This window comes from Neltuma alba, unplaced genomic scaffold (genome assembly GCF_004799145.2).
Source record: "Neltuma alba isolate B1F8T4 unplaced genomic scaffold, ASM479914v2 tig00012763_pilon, whole genome shotgun sequence".
Taxonomy (NCBI): Eukaryota; Viridiplantae; Streptophyta; class Magnoliopsida; order Fabales; family Fabaceae; genus Neltuma; species Neltuma alba.
In genome coordinates, this window is record NW_021637174.1 from 194,373 (window position 1) to 217,356 (window position 22,984).

The following is a 22,984-nucleotide window of genomic DNA, read 5'->3' on the forward strand; positions in this document are numbered from 1 at the left end:
AAAGTCCAAACAAGGTCAAGGAAGAAGACACACTGCCTGATTTAATTGACGAAGCTTTCCATCTTTTTCTGAAACTTGTAAGCCTTCTTGACTTTTCCAGTCTTGGCCTTACCCCCACGATACCTTGCATAGAATCCATCACTTTCGGACCCAGAGGGGCTAACACATTGGATAACCCATCGGTGACTATCCACCCATACCCTTCCGTCATCATTCCAGCCTTGTTCACTGCTGAGAAGAATTTGGGCCCAAAAAGACTAGTCATGTGAACCAGAATTATTCTTTTTTGACTCTGATTGAGCTTCTTCAGCTGCTCTAGAATTTCATATTCCTCAGAATTCGGATCGATTGCAATTCTGTAAGGCACCCGTGTGTTAACTTTCTCCAAGGCCTCTGTGAGATATGGGATCAGACCCTTGCCAAACTTGGTGTCTTCGTAGATTGGGGTGATTTCGTGCCATCCGTAAGCTTCAACAATGGCAGCTATAGCCTGTTCTGAAAATAAAGGTCCGATAATTGCATGCACGTTTTCATTCTTCATCAGGTCGGAAGCTGCATGGGTATAATTCCATGAGCTATTAAACCAAGCGACGGACGCTTTATTTTAATAAAATTTGTGAACTAATATTTTAATTGTCGATAAAAATATATTACCTGCAGATGCTGCTGTGACGACATCATTCTCAGAATCTCTGATTCGAAGATCAAGTCTTGTTTGATAATGAGAATAGTGTTTATAGAAGTCGTCATGAGCCATTTGGATGCAGCGCATGGCCGTGCTTCCAACTGAGGAGTTGAGATCAACAACTACGCCTACTGTTATTTGTGCCTGCTTCGCCTTCGAAGTTTCCGCAGAGAACCAAAGCAAAGTACAAAAGCGGCAAAACCAGAGGCAAAGGTTAAAGCTCCTCTTTTTCTTCTGGCTTGACCTCGATGCTGGTTTCAGGGCCATGAAGGGGCGGGCTAATATCTTAAGAAAAACCATGCATGTCAGATACTAGGAAGAAGGTGACACGTATATATATCAGCGAATTATTTCGGTCTTAAGATTGAATATTGTATTCTTAAAAGTTCGGTTCATGTACTCCATCACCAGTGAGAAACCAGCGTCTTCAAGTCAAAAGAGGGCTTGCATCAACGACAATTCCACAAGCAAGTCGTAATCAAACTTCAACGACAATCTTAATTACTCCCACCGTCCATTATATACAGATTTTTTCTTTTCGCCAGACCATAATATAAAGATTTTTATGCTTTAATTTACTTTGTTTTCTACATGTATATTTTTTTAAAAAAAATTATTCCAATTAGATGCGCATATCAAAGAGCTTTTTCATCATGAGTAGTAGTTGAAATACAAATAATAAAGAATAATTTAGAGAAATTAAAGCACGTTATGTTTAAGAGATGATTCCCCCCAATTAAGATCCGATGGTGTATGCTGATCATCTAATTCTCACTACACATGGGAATGTTTGGAATTGTGATAGGCTCGCTTAAAAGTGGCTTTTTGGTTTCAAAAGCTGGGTGGGTCATGTTTGGGACAGCTTTTAACATTAAGTGCTTCTGGCAAAAAAATCAGTAACATGTCCTGCTTTTTTATAAGATACAATTAACCATGTTTTATGTAAAAAATTAGTTAAAATTAGTTAAGTACAATAAATATATCAACATTAAATTTTGTTTTTTAAAAATGCCCTCATCCATGAAAAATGTGGGTGGAAGGGAGAGTGAGTGGAAAAAGAAAGAGAGAGAATGAGAGAAAAAAAGAGATGAGAATGACGTTTAATTAATTGAGAAAAAAAAGTATTAAATGTTTAAAAAAACTCTAAAATGAAGACGTATTTTATATGGACAAAAGAATAACTGAGTGAATCAAAAGGGATATACGATGATGTAAATTAAATTTTATAAATTTTAATATGTGTGCTTATCATTTTGCTATTGTTTTTTTTTTGTCAACTATTACTTTGCTATTGCCAATTATTAAAATGTGGAAGTATATTTATGAGTTCATTTGTGAAATATTGGTACTTATTATTTTATTATTATTAGTTGTTAAAATGTATATACGTACTTATAAATTTACTTATAAACTTGATTTATAAGTAGATTTTCAATTAAGATTTACGAAATACGAGGTACATATGTGAGAAAAGTTTTATCCTTGTTTACATGAAATGTGCTTATAAGTGTTAATAGAAGTGATGACAAACAAGAACTTTAATAAATATAACTAGCAACTTGACCCAAATTTTATAATATAATGTTTACCCAACTTGTGGCTTGATGGTGAAAGTGTTCTCTTTTCTCCTTTACAGGCCATGGGTTTGAATTGGCAGATTCCCGCACACAAGATGCCTTATAAATTATAGTAATATAGGTTAGCAGAGGAAATAAGATTCCCATCTTTATAATGTAACAAATACTCCTCTAGCCCAATTTATAGTTATACGCCTCTCAGCTTGTAATCTCAATTTGTGAACGTATACCTGTATCATAGTTACACATTTCTTTTTTCTGGTTGGTATGTACCCACTACTTTCGGGACAACGCAAGATCAAAAGAATGGGGTGAATAAATAGAGGTGAACTTTTTAATGTGATCTTTTCCCTTCATTTACGTACAAGGTTGGAATTCATAATTTTATTTATGAGTTATTATCGTATTTATAGCATGTACATAAGTTTGAATGACTGGAGGCATGTCTAGTTTACATAAACTTTGAGCAGGCATATTTACATGGTCTGAATTTACTACAGTTGTATGTTAACTGCTAGAAATTATTCATTTTACTTATTTCTTTTAATTATTTTATTTATTCTTTAAAATAACTATTTGGTCATGGTATCACTTGGTCAAATTTAAGTGTCATCAATATTAAAGAAGGATAATTCTTTCAATATAATTTTTTATTAACAAATGCGAATCTATAATCTTATTTAAGGGATATTGTCAATCCATGAGATACACATAAGTTTGTTGCAGGATATCTTATTCATATACAGGCATTGCCTAGACACTTAAAAGTGTCTTTCAAATGAAGAATATAACAAGTGATCAGAGTCTGTAAGAAACTAAAATCCTACTCTTTTCTCTCTATTTCTTGTGCTGACTGATGAGCACGCTCAATGGTGTCACTATGCTCTGGAGAAGGTAGCTGATCTTGTTCGTTCTGGGAAGTAATGGCTCTATGTCCCTCTGCAGGATGTACCCTGGCATCACTTCTGTTCACAGATAAAGAGCTATTCTTTCGATCCATGCACTTCACTATTCGGGCCTTTAACCGCAACAACCAAAGAAGTTTTTCCTCTGAACGAGAGTACCCAAACTTAAACAAATAGAACAGAAGTGAAATCCCAGAAGCGACCCCTGTGATGATGAAAAGCCCTCCAAAGCTGGACACTGTAAGACTAGTCTGACTGTTTGGGATTGATGATCCACTTTCATCTTCGGATAGGATTTTGCTGGAGAAGTACTTGCCCCTAATCCTCTCAAATTTTTCTTCATCTTGAGTCACATTTAGGATTGCCCTTGAAAAATAAGATACCAACGGAGATCTTAGTGGAAATGCCTGACCATAACATATATCAACGTTAGCATAATAGCACTCGATGATAACTAAAGGCTTGTTGGCAGGGGAAAAAAAGATGTTGAATGCTTAAATATTGTCTCTTTATTATTACAAATCTTTATCTTGATCTCACTCAATTCAATAGTTATTTTTATCCTTTAACATTAGCGGTTGTACAATCAAGGAACTGTCTTTCAAGAGGCAACAAAAATTTGAAATTTCTAAAGTCAAAGATGCATGGAAGACTTGACTTGTTTCATTGAATTTGGATGGACGACGTTACTAGTTTTTTTTTTTTGGTTAACTCAACATATAATGATTCACTCTTCATAACATATAAAATTTGTTAAGTTTTACAATCATACATGACCATATATACTATTTTTAAAATATTGGAATTTATTTAATCGTATTTAATTATAAACCCACATAAAAAAAAATTAGGGCACATGGCTATGTGTAATTGAAGAATTTCATATAATGAATATAAAAAACTTAACCTAAATATTTTATAATATAAAAATAGGTGCCTCTACAAGCTCTGTAAATACTTTTGTAAGTATAATTTTTAAATTTAGAAGTATATCTTAATCCTAATGAGTTATATTGGGATCAACTCATCTGAATTTTTTGTTATCAAAACCAAACAAATAAATAAATGGGTGCCTCATGAACAAAATATTACTATACTATTGGAGCATAATTGGAATCTTATACTTAACATTATACCATACGTTATTTGTTTTTCCCATTTATATTCTCCAATCCTTAAAAAATTCTTATATATGAGAACCGAGGAAGTATCAACTTAAACCCTTGAATAATACATATGTGTGTGTATATGTATGTATATGTGAAAGGGTTTAACTACACATTTGAATTGTTCAACATTTGTGTTCCTTAAACCTTTCATTTTCAGTAGAAGAAACTTGTATCCAAGACAAGATTGAACAAGAGAGAACTCACGAAGCCAAATCCAGCAGTCTTGTAAGTTGGCCCCACCATAGCATACTTGGAGCCGTATCTTGAGAGGAAGAGCTTCGCGTAGGGGATTTCATCAAAGAAAGCAGCAATCTCACCACTAGAGAGAGCTCGATCATATTCTTCAGGTGTTTGGTATGGCTTCAACTTTGACTCTGTGAATCCCAGTTGATTTTTCAGAAGCCTTTTGACGAAGGACCCATACTGATGTCCCACACAGTAATTATTATTTTTTATGTCTTTTACATCGATGAACTTAGGCTGCAAACTTTGTACAGTTAACATGGAACCTAAACTTGCAGTGTAACTTTGTGTTATGATTAGCAACGCAAATACCCATAAGATCAGCACAAAACGCGACCAATTGTTCACTAATCTTTCCTCTGTATCACCATTAAACATAGTAGACATTAGTGATAAATACATGATTGCCCACTTATAACCATGAAATATATTATCGCCCGTTCATAATATAAGATTTAGTTTGTAGTTCAAATTACATTATAAAATAAATCTTATATTAAGGAGCGTATGTAGTATATGAGTTTAAGAGGAGATTTACTGTGAGCAAAGACTAAGGTGGAGAAAGAAAACCAGAACATCATGCCAAGTTGTTGCTGTAGGGATCCTTGAAATTCTGTGTTTGTACGATGTTCGTGAAGCCATATAATGATCCCAGTGAGGACGAAGGCTGCACCTGTGGTCAGCCAAAGACCTGGACTCAAAGGCTTCAAGAAGATCCACATGTTTTGTTTCTCATCGTGTTTCATCGAAACTACCATTGACACTCCGGCTTCTGAATACGGCAACGTAAAGTCAACATGTTCGGCACGGCTGGCTGTAATAGTTATGTCTCCGACCACAGCATCAAACGTCTACCAGTATAAATGAAAATTCTTGTCATTATAACATCCCTCAAAAAGCTTGTAGTAATACAATTGGATAAATAGGCAGTACTACCTCCTGTTTTAAATATCAGAGTCAGTTGATTAATTTAAGTAGATTAAAAAAATTTATCAAGTTAGCTATTTATAATAAATAGGTGTTGTCTTCTCCAAAATACTTTTACTAATTATATATATTAGCTAGAACTATCATTTGATAAAACCTTTAATATATGCAATTATTACAATGATTATTTTGAAAAAAGAAAAATGAGAGACAAGGTAAATTAAAGTTTTATATTTAAAATTAAATTAAAAGTCAAACTAATTTTTATATTAAAGACGGAAGACAGTATATATACTAGGATTCTTATCCTTTTAACGAAAACTTGCCTTTTTCTCAATTTGGCGGACAAGCTCTTCATAGGACGTAGCTTCTCCATTCTTCTTCTGGAATGGGAGAAACTCATATTCAAGAGGAAAAGGTAAAGCTTTGACCACTTCGAGAAACACATCAATAGTAAAGCCAGAAACATCTGGAGTTCTATCTGATGAAGACCGCCATTCCACCTTCAAAAATTCAACAAAACGCTTTCTTACTGGGACCCCAATTCTCAATTTGGGTGGTTGATTTGTTGTGTCCCCCGGCCATAGTGGTGACATTAGTTTCTCTCTTGAACTCCAGTGTTTGTCGTGGAATAGTCCTCTCTGTGGGCTCCAACATCCAATGATCCTCTCTTTGCGTCCTACCACATTAAATACTTCAAGCTCTAAGGGTTTGAGTTGTCCTTCACTCAAATTGAAATTCCCGGAGAGGCCTTCGAATTTAGTACTTAGGATTCTATCTATAAGTGTGTCGTTACCCTTAGAATTGGCAAACGTAGACTCTACTGCCATGGCGGTGGCCCAAACTGTGTCATAAGCCCAAAGTCCAAACAAGGTTAAGGAAGAAGACACACTGCCTGATTTAATTGACGAAGCTTTCCATCTGTTTCTGAAACTTGTAAGCTTTCTTGACTTTTCCAGTCTTGGCCTTACCCCCACGACACCTTGCATAGAATCCATCACTTTCGGACCCAGAGGGGCTAACACGTTAGATAGCCCATCGGTGACTATCCACCCATACCCTTCCGTCATCATTCCAGCCTTGTTCACTGCTGAGAAGAATTTGGGCCCAACAAGACTAGTCATGTGAACAAGAAATATTCTTTTTCGACTCTGATTGAGCTTCTTCAGCTCCTCTAAAATCTCATATTCCTTAGAATTTGGATCGATGGGAACTCTGTAAGGCACTCGTGTGTTAACTTCCTCCAAGGCCTCTGTGAGGTATGGGATCAGACCCTTGCCATACTCGGTGTCTTCGTAGATTGGGGTGATTTCGTGCCATCCGTAAGCTTCAACGATGGCAGCTATAGCCTGCACCTGTGAGCGATCATCTTGTGCTGTCCTTATGAAAAATTTGCTTCGGTTTGGAGTGAGAGATGGACTTGTGGCTGAAAACGAGACGATGGGCACCTCATATTTGTGCCCAAGTTGTATTACGAACCTCGCTTGTTCCGAAAATAAAGGTCCGATAATTGCATGCACGTTTTCATTCGTTATCAAATGGAAAGCTGCGTGGGTATAATTAATATCAGGAGCCATTAGAAACAAAGATTAAAATTCTTAGAAAAGGAATTGAAAATGTTAAAATATAAATCAGTTGACTGAAAATAACATTTTAGGGCTGCAACTGATAAAAATATATTACCTGCAGATGCTGCTTTGACGACATCATTCTCAGAATCCGTGGTTCGAAGATCAAGCCTTGTTTGGTAATGAGAATAGTGTTTATAGAAGTCCTCATGAGCCATTTTGATGCAGCGAATGGCCATTCTTCCAATTGAGGAGTTGAGATCAACAACTACCCCTACTGGTATATGTGCTTCCTTGGCCTTCGAAAATTCTACAAAGAAACATAGCAAAGAACAAAAACAACGAAACCAGCAGAGGCAAAGGTTAAAGCTCTTCTTTTTCTTCTGGCTCGACATGTTCATTCTGGTTTTATAATTTAGCTACTCTCGTCTCTTATCTCTTAATATATATATATATATATATAGAGAGAGAGAGAGAGAGAGAGCCAAGTCCAGTCCATGAAGGGCCGGGCTAATCTCTTGAGAGGAACCACACATATCAGAGACGAGGACAGTCACACGTTCAACTTCATAGGTGCTGTCGCTAGCTTCCTGAAGTTTCGTTGGTCCTATATATGACTTAATTTCCAACTTATACCAATGAATTCCTTCAGTCTTTAATGAGAGAAGGCCCATTGTGAATTTATGATCAGACTTTGTCGGGGCATAGCAAAACAATGATGAATCCAAATGAAGTGACATGTTCTAGATAGAATATTCTGATCTTTCTTTGGAAGTTCGTTTCTATATAGATTTTTTAAGTTTCCAACACACATATATGGGAGCAAGGACGCAGCACATAGATGCAACTTTTGACGTGAACTTTCTTTGGAAGTTCGTTTCTATATAGATTTTTTAATTTTCCAACTTATATATAATTTTCCAACTGTTTGTCTCCCCAGAATAAAAGGAGAAAAACTAAGCTTTTTAACTTGAAGAAACTCGACTCGAAGGAGTATATGCGTAGAGTGTAATTAATAATTAACCGTTATTACTTTCTTCCATTTGGGTTACCCACTGCTGCCTCTGATTTAACAGTATAAGTCATTTAACCAATTTATCAATATCAAAAAAATTATAGTTTATTCATTAAATGTGTTTTAATTTGAAAACTTTTTTCAACTTAACCCATGAGGTTGTGAAGAAGAGAGAAAAATACAAAAAGTTACATTTAAATATTAATTTGAGGAATGAAATTGACAAATAAAAATTAATTACTCTTCAAATGACTTATCTTTTAGATCAAATCATTTTTCTAGAAGCGACTTTATGGAATGAAGGCAGTATAACATATCTTTGGCAGCCCTCTCACATAAACCAAATTAAATACAGTTAGCTCTTTTATGAGTGAAGAACGGACCGAATTAATGAGCCAGGTAAATTTTTTATTTGTCAAGGATTTTTTGGAAGAAAAGCTTAACTTCTTTTATACTCTGCAAAACGATTTATAAAAGAAAATATAAATTCTGTCTTCTAATGCTTATCAATAAAAGTGTTTTTTCCCCTCTCCTGGTCTCCTCCCAGGCCACGAATTTGAATTGGCATCAGTTTCTCACACACAACACAAGATACCTATTACTGGGTAGCAGTAGTAGAGGGAAGATGATTCGCATCTTTATAACGTAACAAATACTCTGACGAATTGTCTTTTATAAGATAAACAGATTAAGAAGTTGGTTAATAATAACAAATATGTCAAAAAATTGTAGTTTATTTTTTCAAAAAAATTCCCTTATTTATGAAAAAAATGGGGGAAGGTACAGCTGATTAAAAAGACTAAATACATTAGCAAAAAATTTAGCTCAAAAGAGGATAGGAGATAGTATATGTATGTTGGAAAATAGCTTTTTAAATGAAAATATTGCCATTTAACCAACCCATAATTCATGAATGAAACAATTAATTTGGCCGGCCAAAAAAAAAATGAAGCAATTACTTTGTTGGGTCAATGAATCAATGAACGGTTCGCGTCGATCAATAAATATCAACTCTATTTAGTTAGACGGAACTTTCTTTTGTTTTGTCATTGATCATTAAAATATCACTTTCGTAGAATACTAGCCAGAGATTCCTCTGACCGTGTCAGCCACGTCGCTTTGGCTAAGTTAATGCGAAGGCGACTTCTACTTTGCAAGAGAGCTGAATTTCTTATCGTTGGGTCTTGCTTGATTTAACTATCTTTACATTTTTCTTAATTCCTTCATTAATTTCAACATTTTTTTAACATGATACTGGGCAAACCAATAAAGAGGCCTATTAACAAGTGGAATTTATTTAATTTAATTTCTATAACTTGTAGCGTTTTTTGACCTAAACATCGGTTAATTTAAACTTAGTTAAAATAGTAAAAACTTTTACTATTTCTTTAGAGTTTTTCCTTCTAGTATTTTTTCCCCATGTAAACTAAGGTCAATCTCTTTTCGTGCTGCTAATTGATAGGTTTTACTACAATTTTCAAGTTTCAAAACCAAAAAAGAGTGAAATTCTCTTATACATTTTTTCCTCTAAATGGATGATTGAGGGTTAATATAATATTTGATCCCTTAAAATTGTCATTGTTCTGGTTTTGATCCTTTAAAGAGTAAAATAGTCCATGTTTTTATTAAATTATAAAAAAAAATATTTTAAATGAAAATAAACTTAAAAGATCAAAACGAAAATGAGAATAAATTTGAATAATAAAAAATTTATTAGCTCGTTATAAAAGTAATATTTAGTTAGTACATAAAAATCAGTCTTGGAAATGATTTCAATAATATAAACTCAACTCTTAAATTTAAAAAAATGGAGTTCTAGATATGTGATATGTTAATTATCGCATGAAAGGGTTAAAAAGAAAAAAGAAAAACCAATATATGTTCGTTATCGATGACTGTTAGCTATATTCAATATTCATTCTATGGTTGAATATAGACTTGAATCATTCTTGATAGAAACTAGGGTGAAGACTAGCGTCTATAGAGTCCACCCCGTGCCCAAGTTTTGGTTGAGACTTTCTCTGCACATCTAAATTTTATTAAGGTCAACTATGATATTATTTTGATTAAAATTAGATTCGTGGAGTTACACGTAATCTTCCTAGATTTTGAATTATGTAAATAATTTAATTGTGATTTAAAACTTGATAATGAACGACCCCAATCTTTATACAAGTTTCGATTTGTGCAAATAATTTTCTTACTCTTTATTAGCTTTTCTTTTATAAAATATATGTTAGTAACATTATAGGACGTTATCTATACCTAAACTGTACGGGGCTTATTTGAACGTATAGGCAAATGTCTAAAGTGGTTAACCCTACAATAACAAAAGTTTGAGGAGATATATTGTTTATGTAGACTGTTAACAGGACAAGACAAGACTTTCATCCAGTGTTTCATCCCGTTATGAGACTGTCCCGATTACGGGACATCCCATTTTCCATTTTGTAAAAATATAATTGAGTATAAATTTTTTTTATGTTATAATGTTTACACTTTATTGGGCTTTTAAAAACAAAAATATTATTAAAAAAATATTCCATCTGGTTCTATTTATAAGCTTCAAATTTGAAAAAGAGTATGGTTTATTTTATAAGCTTTTAATTTGGGTTTGTCTTAATATTTAATGTATTTTTTTCACTTTTATCCTTTATTATTTATTCTTTCTCCTTTGACATACTCTCTCTTATTATATTTTTTTTATACACTCTGTTTCACCTATTTTCTCATTTATTATAAGGGTGTATTTAGAAACAAAAGTATATTCTTAACATATTTATTACTTTTAATGAATTATTTGTCATTAGCAAATTAGTTATTTGAAGCTTATAATGAGAACCAAAAGAAGTATTATGTAAAAAGCTCAATTATATAATATAAAAAAGGTGTAAAAATAATATGAAAAAAAATTGTAAAAGAAACACTATATTATGGCTTTATGAATTTATTTTATTGATGAAGGAAATTTTGTTGGGATAACACTACAATTTAAGAGTTAAAAATCATTATAAAAAATAATTATTATTAATAAGTAAATTAAATAATCTAATAATAATTATTAATAAATAATTTTTTAAAAAATACCCTGGGACAAGATGGGACAACTCCATCTCACATCCCGGTCTGGTTACTATTTTATCTCATCCTGTAACCGTCTTGTTCCAAAAAAATTTTTGCCCACTCGTCTCATTCCAAACTAACTGGGGCTAGAATGTGATAAGTTGAACACTCATATGTTTATGACATATGATATTAGTAACTCAAAAAACTAATTAATGACGAGAGAATTAATTATTTGTTCAAATCTAAAAATTTTGAAAAAAATTATCCCCAGATTTTAGGGATTACATGAGCTATTTGCACACAAGTCAAAATAATGTAGGGTGATTTTTTTTTTTTTGTGGAATAAATTTTGTGTTATTTAACTGAATAAATTTGAGCAATTTACAGACGTGGACACAATCTGATCATTCAACAATAGTATCTTCACTGACCCACTGAACATTTAAAACAGACCCAAGCAGTATATTTGAATCTAATTAAGCCTCTTATTTTATTTTCTTAAAAAATGAAATGATTTGATGAGATACATTAATTTATAGTCCAATTAATTATCCTCTGGCAGAATTTTCACATAGGTTCCAACTTCAAATTTGATTTCCAAAAATTTAGGGGAGAAAAAAACATTAACTAATTTTTTTAAAAGTTTTCTTTTTGCCGGTAATTTTTTTAAACGTTTGTAATTATTAAACTCCCGAACAAAAATATGACAACATGTACATTTTTCCCTTTTACTAAGTCTCTCTAGGTATCCTTACAAATTAATTTCTCAATTTCTTCACGAATCATACAAAGGAAAGTAATTATAGATGTTATCTTTTATAAAGTGTTATCAAAGGGAAAAGTTTGGCAACAAATTAAACGTGTTAAAATCAAGGGGCCTTCCCCATAAATCCAGAAACTTGGGCTTGTTTCCTTGGAGAATAGTATTGGGCTGGCCAGTCTATTAATGCGGCATTGGGCGTTTATGTGTTAGCTTGCGCGTATGTGTACGGGCCGGGGTTAATAAAATGTAAATTTCAAAAATAAATATGCACATCATCTAAAAGGATTTTCAAATAACCATCTTCTAGAAAGGGTAATATTTCTATAATATAAAAATAATTGGATGAAATGAAAAAAAAATTTTAAAAAAAAAGAATCTTGGATGAGGAGGGAAAAAAAAAACCAGATTTACAGCTAAAACAAGAGTGTATACATTCCATCACAACAGTATACTTCCATAGGCAATATAATGATCACATATTCACGCAAGAAAGTGATCTCATAAGAGATATATTTTATTTTTTTCATGCTTATTTGCTCCATCTTCCCATACATTATTATTTTAATTGCATTCTGTAGCTGTAAAACCAGCTTCTTTAGTTCTTAATTTAAACTCTAACTCATCATCAAGAATTGTTTGCTGTATGTTTTTGCCAATATAATTGGTTTTTGCCAAACACGACTTTCAGAAACTAGTAAGGCTCAGACTGAAAGCATTCCAATTACCATGAATAGACCTGCAAAACTATAAGCAGTAAGGCTAGGACTTGCATTGTTTGCTGATGCATTATTGGGTATGTCTTCTTTGCCTTCCTTATGGATATCATTGCTTCCAAAATATTTCTGCTCAATCCTGTCCATTTCTTCATTCTCTCTCACATTTAGTATGGCTCTAGAAAAGTAGGAGGTTAAGTTGGTGCCTTCTGGGAATGCCTGAAAAATCATATATGCCAATGTGTGAACACATTTTAAAAACAAAATTCCAACCTATTAATCAATAAGCCAAAAAGAAGCACAGGAATTAACAACAATATAATGTTGTTGCATCAATAAATTTAGATTGGTTAGATTTAACTGGCAGGATTCGAATTAGTTAAATACTCTATAAGATGTGAGATTAAAACTAGTTTAGTACAGTAATTCCTCATATTCAATCCATATCAACTACTTGATTTACGGGGGCACATTTTTATTTATGCTACCCTTGAACAATAGGAAATTAAATCTAAATCCGATTAGAAAATAGGGAGGGAACTACTTACATATCCATCATTGCGGTGCCTGGTTTGGACCAAGGCATAATTAGAATAACCATATTGGTTGAGGAAGATCTTAAGGTAGGAAATTTCATTAAAAATAGCACCCACACCCCCTTTGCAGCTTCCTTTGTCCAAAGCCTCCTTGTACTCGTTAATACTGGAGTAATTCTTGAACCTCGAACTATCAATCTTCAAGTGATGGACGAATAAGCCTCTCAAGAATGACACACCAGGATATCCAATGTTAATGTTGGGATCATTTACAACGTCATTCTCACTAGGATAACTAGGTTGTAACTGATGTACTGTCAAAATCAATGATAAGCATGCTGTGTAACTTTGCATCAGCACAAATGCTAATATCAGCCATAACACCAACACAAATCTAGAGCCTGCTTTGGCCACTGATTTTCCTACAAATAGTTAAGAAATATAAAATTGAGAATAATTAGGCACAGCTTCTTGTGCTTTTTGCACAAAAGGCACTTTATAGCAAGGATTAACTTAAAGATGCTCACTTTCAGGAAGAACTGCCTGCATTACAGGAAGCCACAGGATAGCAAACTTGCAGAGTTGTTTCCTGCAGGTTGGATCTTCATCGACTGGACGTTCCATGAAGACTATGACACCTCCTATAAAAATAGTAAAGATGGCTACGAACAACCACAGATCCCAAGTAAAAGGTTGTGCAAAAATCCACATATTCAACCGTGGATCATGACGAACCTTAACGAGCATACTCATATCAGCCGGTTTATATGGTAATGTAAAATCTATGTACTTTGATCGATTTGCCACAATCGCCACATCTCCCACCACAGCATCATACTGTTCATCAGATATTCAGGTTAACTAATGTCTTTAATTTGTGTATATGGAAGTCATAGACCAATCTTTTCTTTGTCTTGCTGTTCTCTCGTCTTCATATGCGCAGTAATATATATGAAGAGAAGAGCGTATATAGTTTCTAATGTTTCCTTCAAAATCTGATAGACGAGTGCGTCGCAATTTCCAGCACTGTTTCCATGTTCGTCTACAAAAGCTCTAAACTCGAAAGAAATTGTAATGTAAACTCTTAACGTAAGCTATTACAGCTTCGAAGACATCAATGGAAAAGCCCGTAGCCTTGACGACCTGCTTCTTATTGCTTGAATTGAGTTCTAAATCCACAAATTGGACGAAGCCGCTGGCTGGTTTCTTGGGAACACCTATTATCAACTTCTTTCCTCCTAGGAGCGAACCCGCGGCTTTATCATCATCGCCTGCTCTAACCTAAGCTGTTGACAGCACAACATAAGTAATTATTGGAAGCTAGCCGTAATAATAGTAATTTGGGGCTGCCGTGTATCTATAATGTGGCAATATAAGACGAAATTAAAAGCTGGCTAGTTTGAGTACATGCAGTTAATTAACTTCATTTATATAGTCGCGCGCGCGCGAATACATTAGCAGAAATGTTCTCATGAATTGAACAGAAACTCTATTCTAATTTTTTTATATGACGGATTTAGACGGTCCAAGTCATATTATTTATATCCTTATTCTCACCCGTATTTTTCCAGTCAAGTTTTAGGGAAAATTCCTCATTGAAAATTTTATCAGTGAGGAGAATCTAAATCAAGCTCCTCACCAATAAAATAGGATTTTTTTCTCTAATTTCCTACCCCATTTCTATGGTTAAATTGTTGTAGCTACCATAAGTACTAAAAATATGGAATCATAATTTTTCAGCTAATTTTTTCACCACTTATCTTTCATATTCTCAATATTCAACTTAAAAAAGTATTGAGAATGTTAAAAAAAATGACAAAAATATAACTAATTTCAATTTTCTTAATTTACATGAAGTACTTATTTGAAAATTAGATTATAAAGACTGTGAAGTCAATATATGTTAGTATCATTTAATATTTATTGCTATTTCAGGGGAAAGCTTCATTGCAAGTACGGGAATCCTTTTTCGCCAACGCAGTTAGGGGAATGATGAAAGTCTTTGTCATTCACCTTGGGATTCCCAATCAAAAATAAATCCAATCAATGTACTAGAGTGCAAAACTCGGGTCGTTTCCCTTTGAGAAGCCTTTATTTAAAATCCTAAGCAAACTAAGTATCAAAAATAAAGAATTGACTTGGAAAGGGATTGATTTTCTTTTTAACTAACGAATTGGCAAAATTTAAAATAATGTAAAATAAGTAAATAATTTTTAGATTTTTAGTTTATAAAATAGATATGTATGAAATAAACAAAGAAAATTAACAAGTGATAACAAATGGAAAAGCAATCTTCTAGCACAATAATTAAGGTTATCATTACTTCAATTAATTTGGGAGTTAGCTAAATTCAAAAGACTCTAAGGGCCACCTCTTAGACTCGGTTTAATTAGAATAATCAACACCAGGTCACCTTGCATATTAATTATTCACAGTTAAACTGTTTTAGTACAATTAGCCAAAGAGAATCAAAGAAAAGCAATTAATATTTTTAGTCTAATAACCAAGCCACCTTAAATTACCACTGAATGTTCACAATAATTTCAAAATATAGCCTAACCCAGTACAATGTAAAGAAATTAAAGCTAATCACAGCATAATGTTAAATGCTAATAAAAAATTCCAACAACTACAACTAATCTCAATACAAATATAAATCATCACAGCACATTCAAATATTATAAAATTCATTCTAAGACCTAGAAATCACAATTACAATTAAAAAAAAGATTGAAAGAGTTGAAACTCCCCTTTGAAGCTCCAAGTTCCAGTCATAAACATTGTGCTAGAAAATCATGAAAGTCAGCCACGGTTTGTCATAGTGAATGCCACAATCAACATTCTGCTACAAGCTACCATGGAGGAACGCCGAAGAGGAAAAGACATTAGTGACAATGAGTTATTGGGATCTGACTGCAGCTTCACGGCACCACTACTTTGTCGATGATCACTCTGCCACGCCGAGAAGAATAAGAAGATGAAGGTGATGATGGTGATGGAAGACTCTCCCTCTCGCCGTCGAGCCTCCTGTTCTTCGTCCCCACTCTGCTCGCTTTCTCTTTTCTCTTTCGTCGCCAGCTCCTGCCTCCTCCTCCCCAAATGATGATGATTTGAATAGTAGGGCAAAACGTTTTGCTCCCCTTTTTTTAAATTATTTTTTATTATATTTTTTTCTTTTTCTTTTTTAATTTTCATTTTCATTTTTAAATCTTCCAAAAACCTGCAAACAAAATTCAAAGATAAGGTAGCATTAATTGTCCTCAAAAATCAATTAGTCAAATTAAACCAAAATATGACAATTTTGCCCTTATAAAATAATAATTCAAAATAAAATATATTAAATCAATTAAGGCTAAAAAGACTAATTAAGTTGACAAAACCCATATAAAAGATATCAAAATATATAAAAATAATTGAGTTTGTAAGAGAATTAGGAAGCATACGTAACCATTCCTTCACTTAACGATCTGAATGCTTCATGACCGTACGTCCAAGTTTGCTTTGTTTTTAAATCAATAAAAATAAATTCTTTCTTACTCGTCAATATACCCTGATGTGTTATGAAATTAATTAACAAAGAAAGCAAATTAGAAAAGAGATGTAGATAAGAAAATGAGAGAATGATATGGTATTCCTTCATTTGCTTCACTTTCATCACAATACAATGGCATGCTCTATTTATAGGCATAATCTTACACATAGGTTACACTTATGCTTAAATAATGGATAAAGGGTAATAAATCACATGAATGTGAGTAGGGGGTGAGTTACAGGACTAAAGGCATAGTGGAGAAGTAATGGAGTAGTGAAAAATTAATGCCTAGTGGAAGTAGTGAGAGTTGACGAAGTTAAGGAGGAAGAGAATATGGACCATATTTAATAATATTCACAACACTCCCTCTTGGATGTCTACTATATAAGGACGTGCTTCATTAAAAAACTTCAACTAGAAAAACCTTGTGGGACAAAAACCTAACAGAAGAAAAAGAGTACACATTCATTGATACACTATTTGATGTTGCCTCATTAAAAACCTTGCTAGAAACACCTAGTGGGAAAAAACCACAGACAAGGAAAAAAGAATACATCATGTATTAACTCTCCCTCTTGATAACATCAATTGATATCCTGAGTTTATGACATTCGATATCATGAACAAGCTTTTCAAATATTGTAATAGGAAGTGACTTGATGAACATATCTGCTAGATTTTTATTTGAACGGATTTGCTAGATATAAATTTCACCATCTTTTGAATATTATGAGACATCCTCTATTTGGAATTACCAGCATGTGAATCAGAAAAGAATTTATAATCTTTATTTTAGTGTCTTTGTAACATCCAAACTTTTGGGCCTAAAAGTACTAGAAATAGCCTGAATTGGATAGGCTACTAGACCTCTTTTGAGCAAAAGTTCCAAAGATAAAAAAGGAAGTCAAAGCAATTTCAGGGACTAAACTGCAAAGTAAAATTTTACGAGGCTAAAGTGTAATCAAAGTTAGAGGTTTCAGTAAAGTCTTGAAGGCCTAAAAAGAGAAAAGAGGCTAGATATAGGCCAAAGGTTAAGTTAGAAACCTCAAAGAGAGGATTGTATGAAGTTAAGTCTAAGCAGGGACTAAACCGAAAATTCAGAAAGTTATAACTAACAGGGGTAAAAATGAAAGAGTATACAGAGAATTCCAAAAAAATTCTGAAAAATAGAAAATAATGTTTTAAGGCTCTTTTATGAAGAGAAAAGACGAAAATACTCCTGAGGCAGCTTAAATAGAATGTATAAGGTTATGGCCCGTAAAAAGTATATGGTTTGAGGTAATTATTTAAAATAGCAAGAGACCTCAAAAATATATACAAAAATGAGGTTAATTGGTTGGAAGGTTATACTAATTTATAAAATTAGTCCCGCAGCCAAAAGGCCAGTGGAATGACTTTAATAAATTAAAAAGCTGATTATACCGATAAAAGGATATTTTAGTAAATAAATTTTTATGCAAGGCTTAAAGGAAGTGTTATGGCCTCAAAAAATTTATAAATATTCTTTAGAATTAAAGAAAATCTACAGAGTAGACAGAAGAATTTTTTGAGCTCTGGAAGGCCATAAAGAAAGCTGAAGAAATGTAGGTCAAGTAAATTCGGAGGAAACTTAGGAAACAAGTTTGATCCAACGGTTAGGATCTAATCTCCCTTCTCCTCTACCACATTTGTGACACTTGGCATCTTCTAGAAGGATGAGGTAAGCATGATGCAAGAAGATGATGCAATGATGATGTAAAAGTCAACTTAAACTTCCAAAATTGCCCTTACCCTTTCTATTAGCCACCAAGGGCATTTTGGTCCATTCAAGCCAAATTTTTTGCTATGAATAGGCACTCCCTCCCCTCACATTTTCAGCCAAGTAAGGAATCATAGGGGAAACTCTGCCGCTCTTGCATTTAGAGAGAGAGAGAGAGCTATTTCTAGTGAGAGAAAGTCCACCTAAGTTCAAGCTTCAAGATCAAGGTATGTGATAGTTATAGTATCTGATTTGATACCTATTTCAAATTAGCTGCTCTTTGTATCTGATTCTAAAATTTGACATGATTAAAGTACACTCTGTAAGCTTTCAATCCATGGGCAGAACACTTTATTTGGATATATGTACGATTTATGGTGATTTTTCAAAGTTAGGATTTGAAATCTGGAAACAGTGTTGAACTTTTGGAAGAGTGTCAAGTTCCATACAATTCCGCTACTGGTCAGAGTGGAATTGGTTCCTGAAACTATTTTTACTTTAAATATAACTTAAGGAGCTTTCAGTAAGACTTGGAACCACTCAATTTTGATTTTTCTAGAATTAATTATGAATTTTCAAAGTTGAGCAAAAATTCTGGGTTTTCTGCGTGAACAGTACCCGCGAACCAAAATTTCCAGATTTGATCTTCTTGAATCTAAGGCCATCTAAAGTGGTCCTAATTGACAAGAAATGGATCTTAAGGATGGAAAATAATGAGATTTATATTAGAAAAGCTAGAAGGAAAACCCTAAAAGCAAGAGAAAGGGTTGATGTTCAAGAAAGCTAGTCTTGAACTTTATGTAATCTAGTAGTCCTAATGGATTGTATGATCATTATGGTTATGTTTAGGACTTTTGGAACATCAAAGAGGATTTTTGGTGATGTTAATCAAATGCCCACATAGTTGGAAAGTCAAGGGAGTCAAAGGAAAAGTAAGAGGAAAGCTTGAGGTGCAAGGTAGTGAACTTACTTATTGTCATTGCTTAATGTTGTATGCTTGTGTGTTGCCGTGTACATGTTATTAAATGTTATTGTGACATGTTTTAGCTACTGTAATTTCTATTCATGATGAGTAGATTATGTCTCCATGGCCATGCATCAAGAAGTTAGCTTTGAACATACTAATATGTCACTAATTAACAAGAGAATAAACAAGTTGCGTGTAGTGCATTAGTATCCATCTAGCATGATTAATATGGTACTGTTTGCTACTGAGATTCCCCCGAATCTCGCCCCTCCCTAACCAACCATTTAGGTCATTCATCAATGGGCAATAATGGCATGAGAAGCAATGAGAAGAAAATGGAGAATTATTGATGTCAATGAATGATATTATTACTCATTGTGTAATTCTCATATTATGTAATTTATGTTGTGGATGCCAATGATGCCATGTAATTAATTACAATACTTATGGCATGTATAGAAATTTATCAGCATGAATTGGAAAGAGTAAGTCATGTTATGTATGCCAAAGAAATAAAACGAATTAAAGTAAAGAGATGTTAAGGAATAAAACGTAGGTCCTGGAGCAGCGAGTTTGTAACTCCAGTTTGACCTATCAAACAAATCATTTAAGTCATGAGATTTGGTAAACTTATAGTACACATCCCAAGCTTCAAAATAAGAGGTAGATAACCTCAATTGGATGTGTACACAAGGAGATACGAATTTTCAAAATTAAGGCAGAGAATCTGGAAGTTCCATATCTCACCAAATAAACAGTAATATTTATTGATTAAATTGTATGAATTGAACAAAGATAAGTCCAATTGGATATTTTTTTTCCTTAAAGAGAATCAAAATAGCTTTATGTATAATTTTAGAACACTCCAATAGGATTTTTATGGAATTAGTTATAAATTTTTGAAATCGGACTTGTAATCTGGAAATTAAACAGTGAATAGTAACCCGAGTAATTATGTTGAAATTTTAAAGCCAAGGGCTTGTGTCATGATCTGCTTAAACCATAATGCTTACGAATGTGTGCTCTGAGAGGTTAAAGGCAGGACGTTTCAGTATTCGTGTTGGAGAAGAACTATATTTTACTAATAAGTTAACAACAAATAATATATCAAGTTGCATGTGACTAGTAAGATATATAAGTATATGAATTGTACTAACATATGATACTTCTGGACCAAATAACTCTTCATCACCTTCTCGAAGTCTAAAAGGATCTTATTTACCTCCACAAATCTCACAACCACCAAAGTACATAATGGATATGATTTATCCATATAAAAACACTTTAAGACCTTTTTTTTGTATCAATTATTTGATACACAAGAGTTTTCATTTCTTAAGTATTCAATTTGCAATCCGAGACAAAACTTTGTTTTAAGAACTTTCCATAAAAATATATGTGGGCAAATTGTATTATTTTTATATTATTCATTCAACCGATATTTATTTAGTCAGTTATACCACATATACCCTAATTGTTTCAATTCTTATAGAAACTTATTTAACTTAATTAAGTATTGCTTTTAAGAACTTGAACTGTATGCTTCTGGCAAGTGAAATTCTTCAGAGAATTTCATATATTTTGACCCGGAACTATAAACTAAATGATACATATTGAAATTATTTTAATCTTCATAATATTTCATATACTAAAAGATTTTCTTATATATACTCCTGACATATTTTGAATCCTTCAAGTATTATTATGTAAATTTCATTATTTAATGATCCTCATGCATGGATCATAATAATATCTAACAAACACATTTTATAACTACCAAACTATTCAGATATGTATATTCGCCACAAAGTAATATGTCTCATCATAATCATTTGTGAAAATCTTTATTTTCATATAAGCATCTATATTCTATAGAAACTTTATATTTTATGTGTTCGGACTGCACACCTATTTTCACATATCAAAATAATATTTTCATCATGTCTTTTCTTCTTTACTTTTCTTCTTGGCCAAATTTATGTCTAATTTGTATGATAGATCTATGTGAAGATCCTCCTCTTGTCACGTGATATTCTTATCAAAATCGCCACTGATAACCTTTATCTTTTCGGTTTCATTTTTTTCTTGTGACATAACTTATTGAGATCTCGTTCTTCCTCTTCAGGTACCTGAACCTCTTTTGGGGTTTTACAATTAGTTATGTCTTAACACTCTTCTAAAGTACATACCTCCTCAATATAAATTCTAAGTTGTATGCTCCTCTTTATTTAATATATTTATATTGGAACCGATTAATCTCTCATACTTCTGGCATGTCTCATTTTTATTTATACTAATTGAAGCATTTTTAGCTAGAATAAGAGATTTAGAAATTTTCCTTCAGGTCAGTAAAATATTTTGTAGCATTTCATGAATGCAATTTTGATGAACTTCTGGTCCATACCCATATATTTAAGAATCTATATTTGATAGTAATAATGCATTCAATACATTCTCTTTTCCAGCTACTCAATTTCTCCTTCTCATGTTAGGAAAATTTTCTCCAATAACAGTTAACTAATTATACAGTATAAGTCTCCTAAATCTATTTGCTTCTTTTAGGAACATAATTTTGTTCCATTTAGAGACAATCAAGAAGAAGGAGGTTCTTACCCATTATATGTCCCAACTTCTTTTTTTTTTAAAAAAATATCCATCTATGTGCAATGTGGTGGATTAGCAGGAACAAATGCTGCACATTTCAAATTTTAGATGAAAAATATCTGGCTCCTGACCAGAAGCCAATTTTATTGGGAGAATTTTGTTACCTTGATGTGTATAAATGCTGCAATATATTAAATTAAATACGTCAACACTAAAATGGAGAAACTTGTACTCATAAATATTGTTCCAATTATTCACTGAGGTATTAACAAATGATTTTGCTAGATCAATTTGTTAAGCAAGCTTTTCAACATTAAAAGCCTAATATGGAAATTCACTACTATCTTTAAAATCAAGTTTTTAGGATTACATAGTCTGGAAATATTTATCTAAACAATCTTGCAAACTTCAGGTTGCAAACTAATGTCAATCACACATATTACTATTTTATATAAATTCATCTATCAAATATTGAATACTTATATGGCTTATGTGCTTCTAAATGGACCCATATATATGAGTTTAATATTTCCAAAAATGTAGTGACTTATTCCAAAACAAAACATAATTAGTGACATTTTATAATCAGTTTTTTTTTTAGAACAAACAACATATATGAATTCTTAAAAATGTTGGCTATTTGGAAGAGTCTTCTGGTTCTTCAATGGATATCAATACATAATCTTCAATAATTTGTTGCATTATATAGTTCAAAATGATCAAACAAGTCATGCCAATAATAAATCTAATTATATCAGTAAACTTTTGGTTTACTGTACCATGTTTCATTACCAACAATAAACTTTTCAATATAATATATGATTGATGATATCCATTTATGAAATTGATATGAAAAATATATCTAATATCAACTCATACTTGTATTCCAACAGTCTCCCCCTCAAGATTGAGTTATTCAAACATGATTCCTTTATTTGTATATTTCATAAATATACAACGAGCATATAATAGGCTA

At 32.7% G+C, this 22,984-nt stretch overlaps 1 protein-coding gene across 1 annotated transcript in view; it reads right to left on the bottom strand.

Moving 5' to 3' along the window:
* Positions 1 to 2,970: 2,970 nt before the first annotated feature.
* Positions 2,971 to 22,984, bottom strand: part of LOC114730726 (glutamate receptor 2.8) — a 47,207-nt gene continuing 27,193 nt past the window's right edge. The window contains exons 4-5 of the mRNA XM_028917833.1: positions 4,541 to 4,938; positions 2,971 to 3,574 (exon numbers count right to left, since the gene is read on the bottom strand). Of these exons, the coding sequence (XP_028773666.1) occupies positions 3,086 to 3,574; positions 4,541 to 4,938 (887 nt within the window). The 3' untranslated portion in view covers positions 2,971 to 3,085. The remainder of the gene's footprint in view (positions 3,575 to 4,540; positions 4,939 to 22,984) is intronic.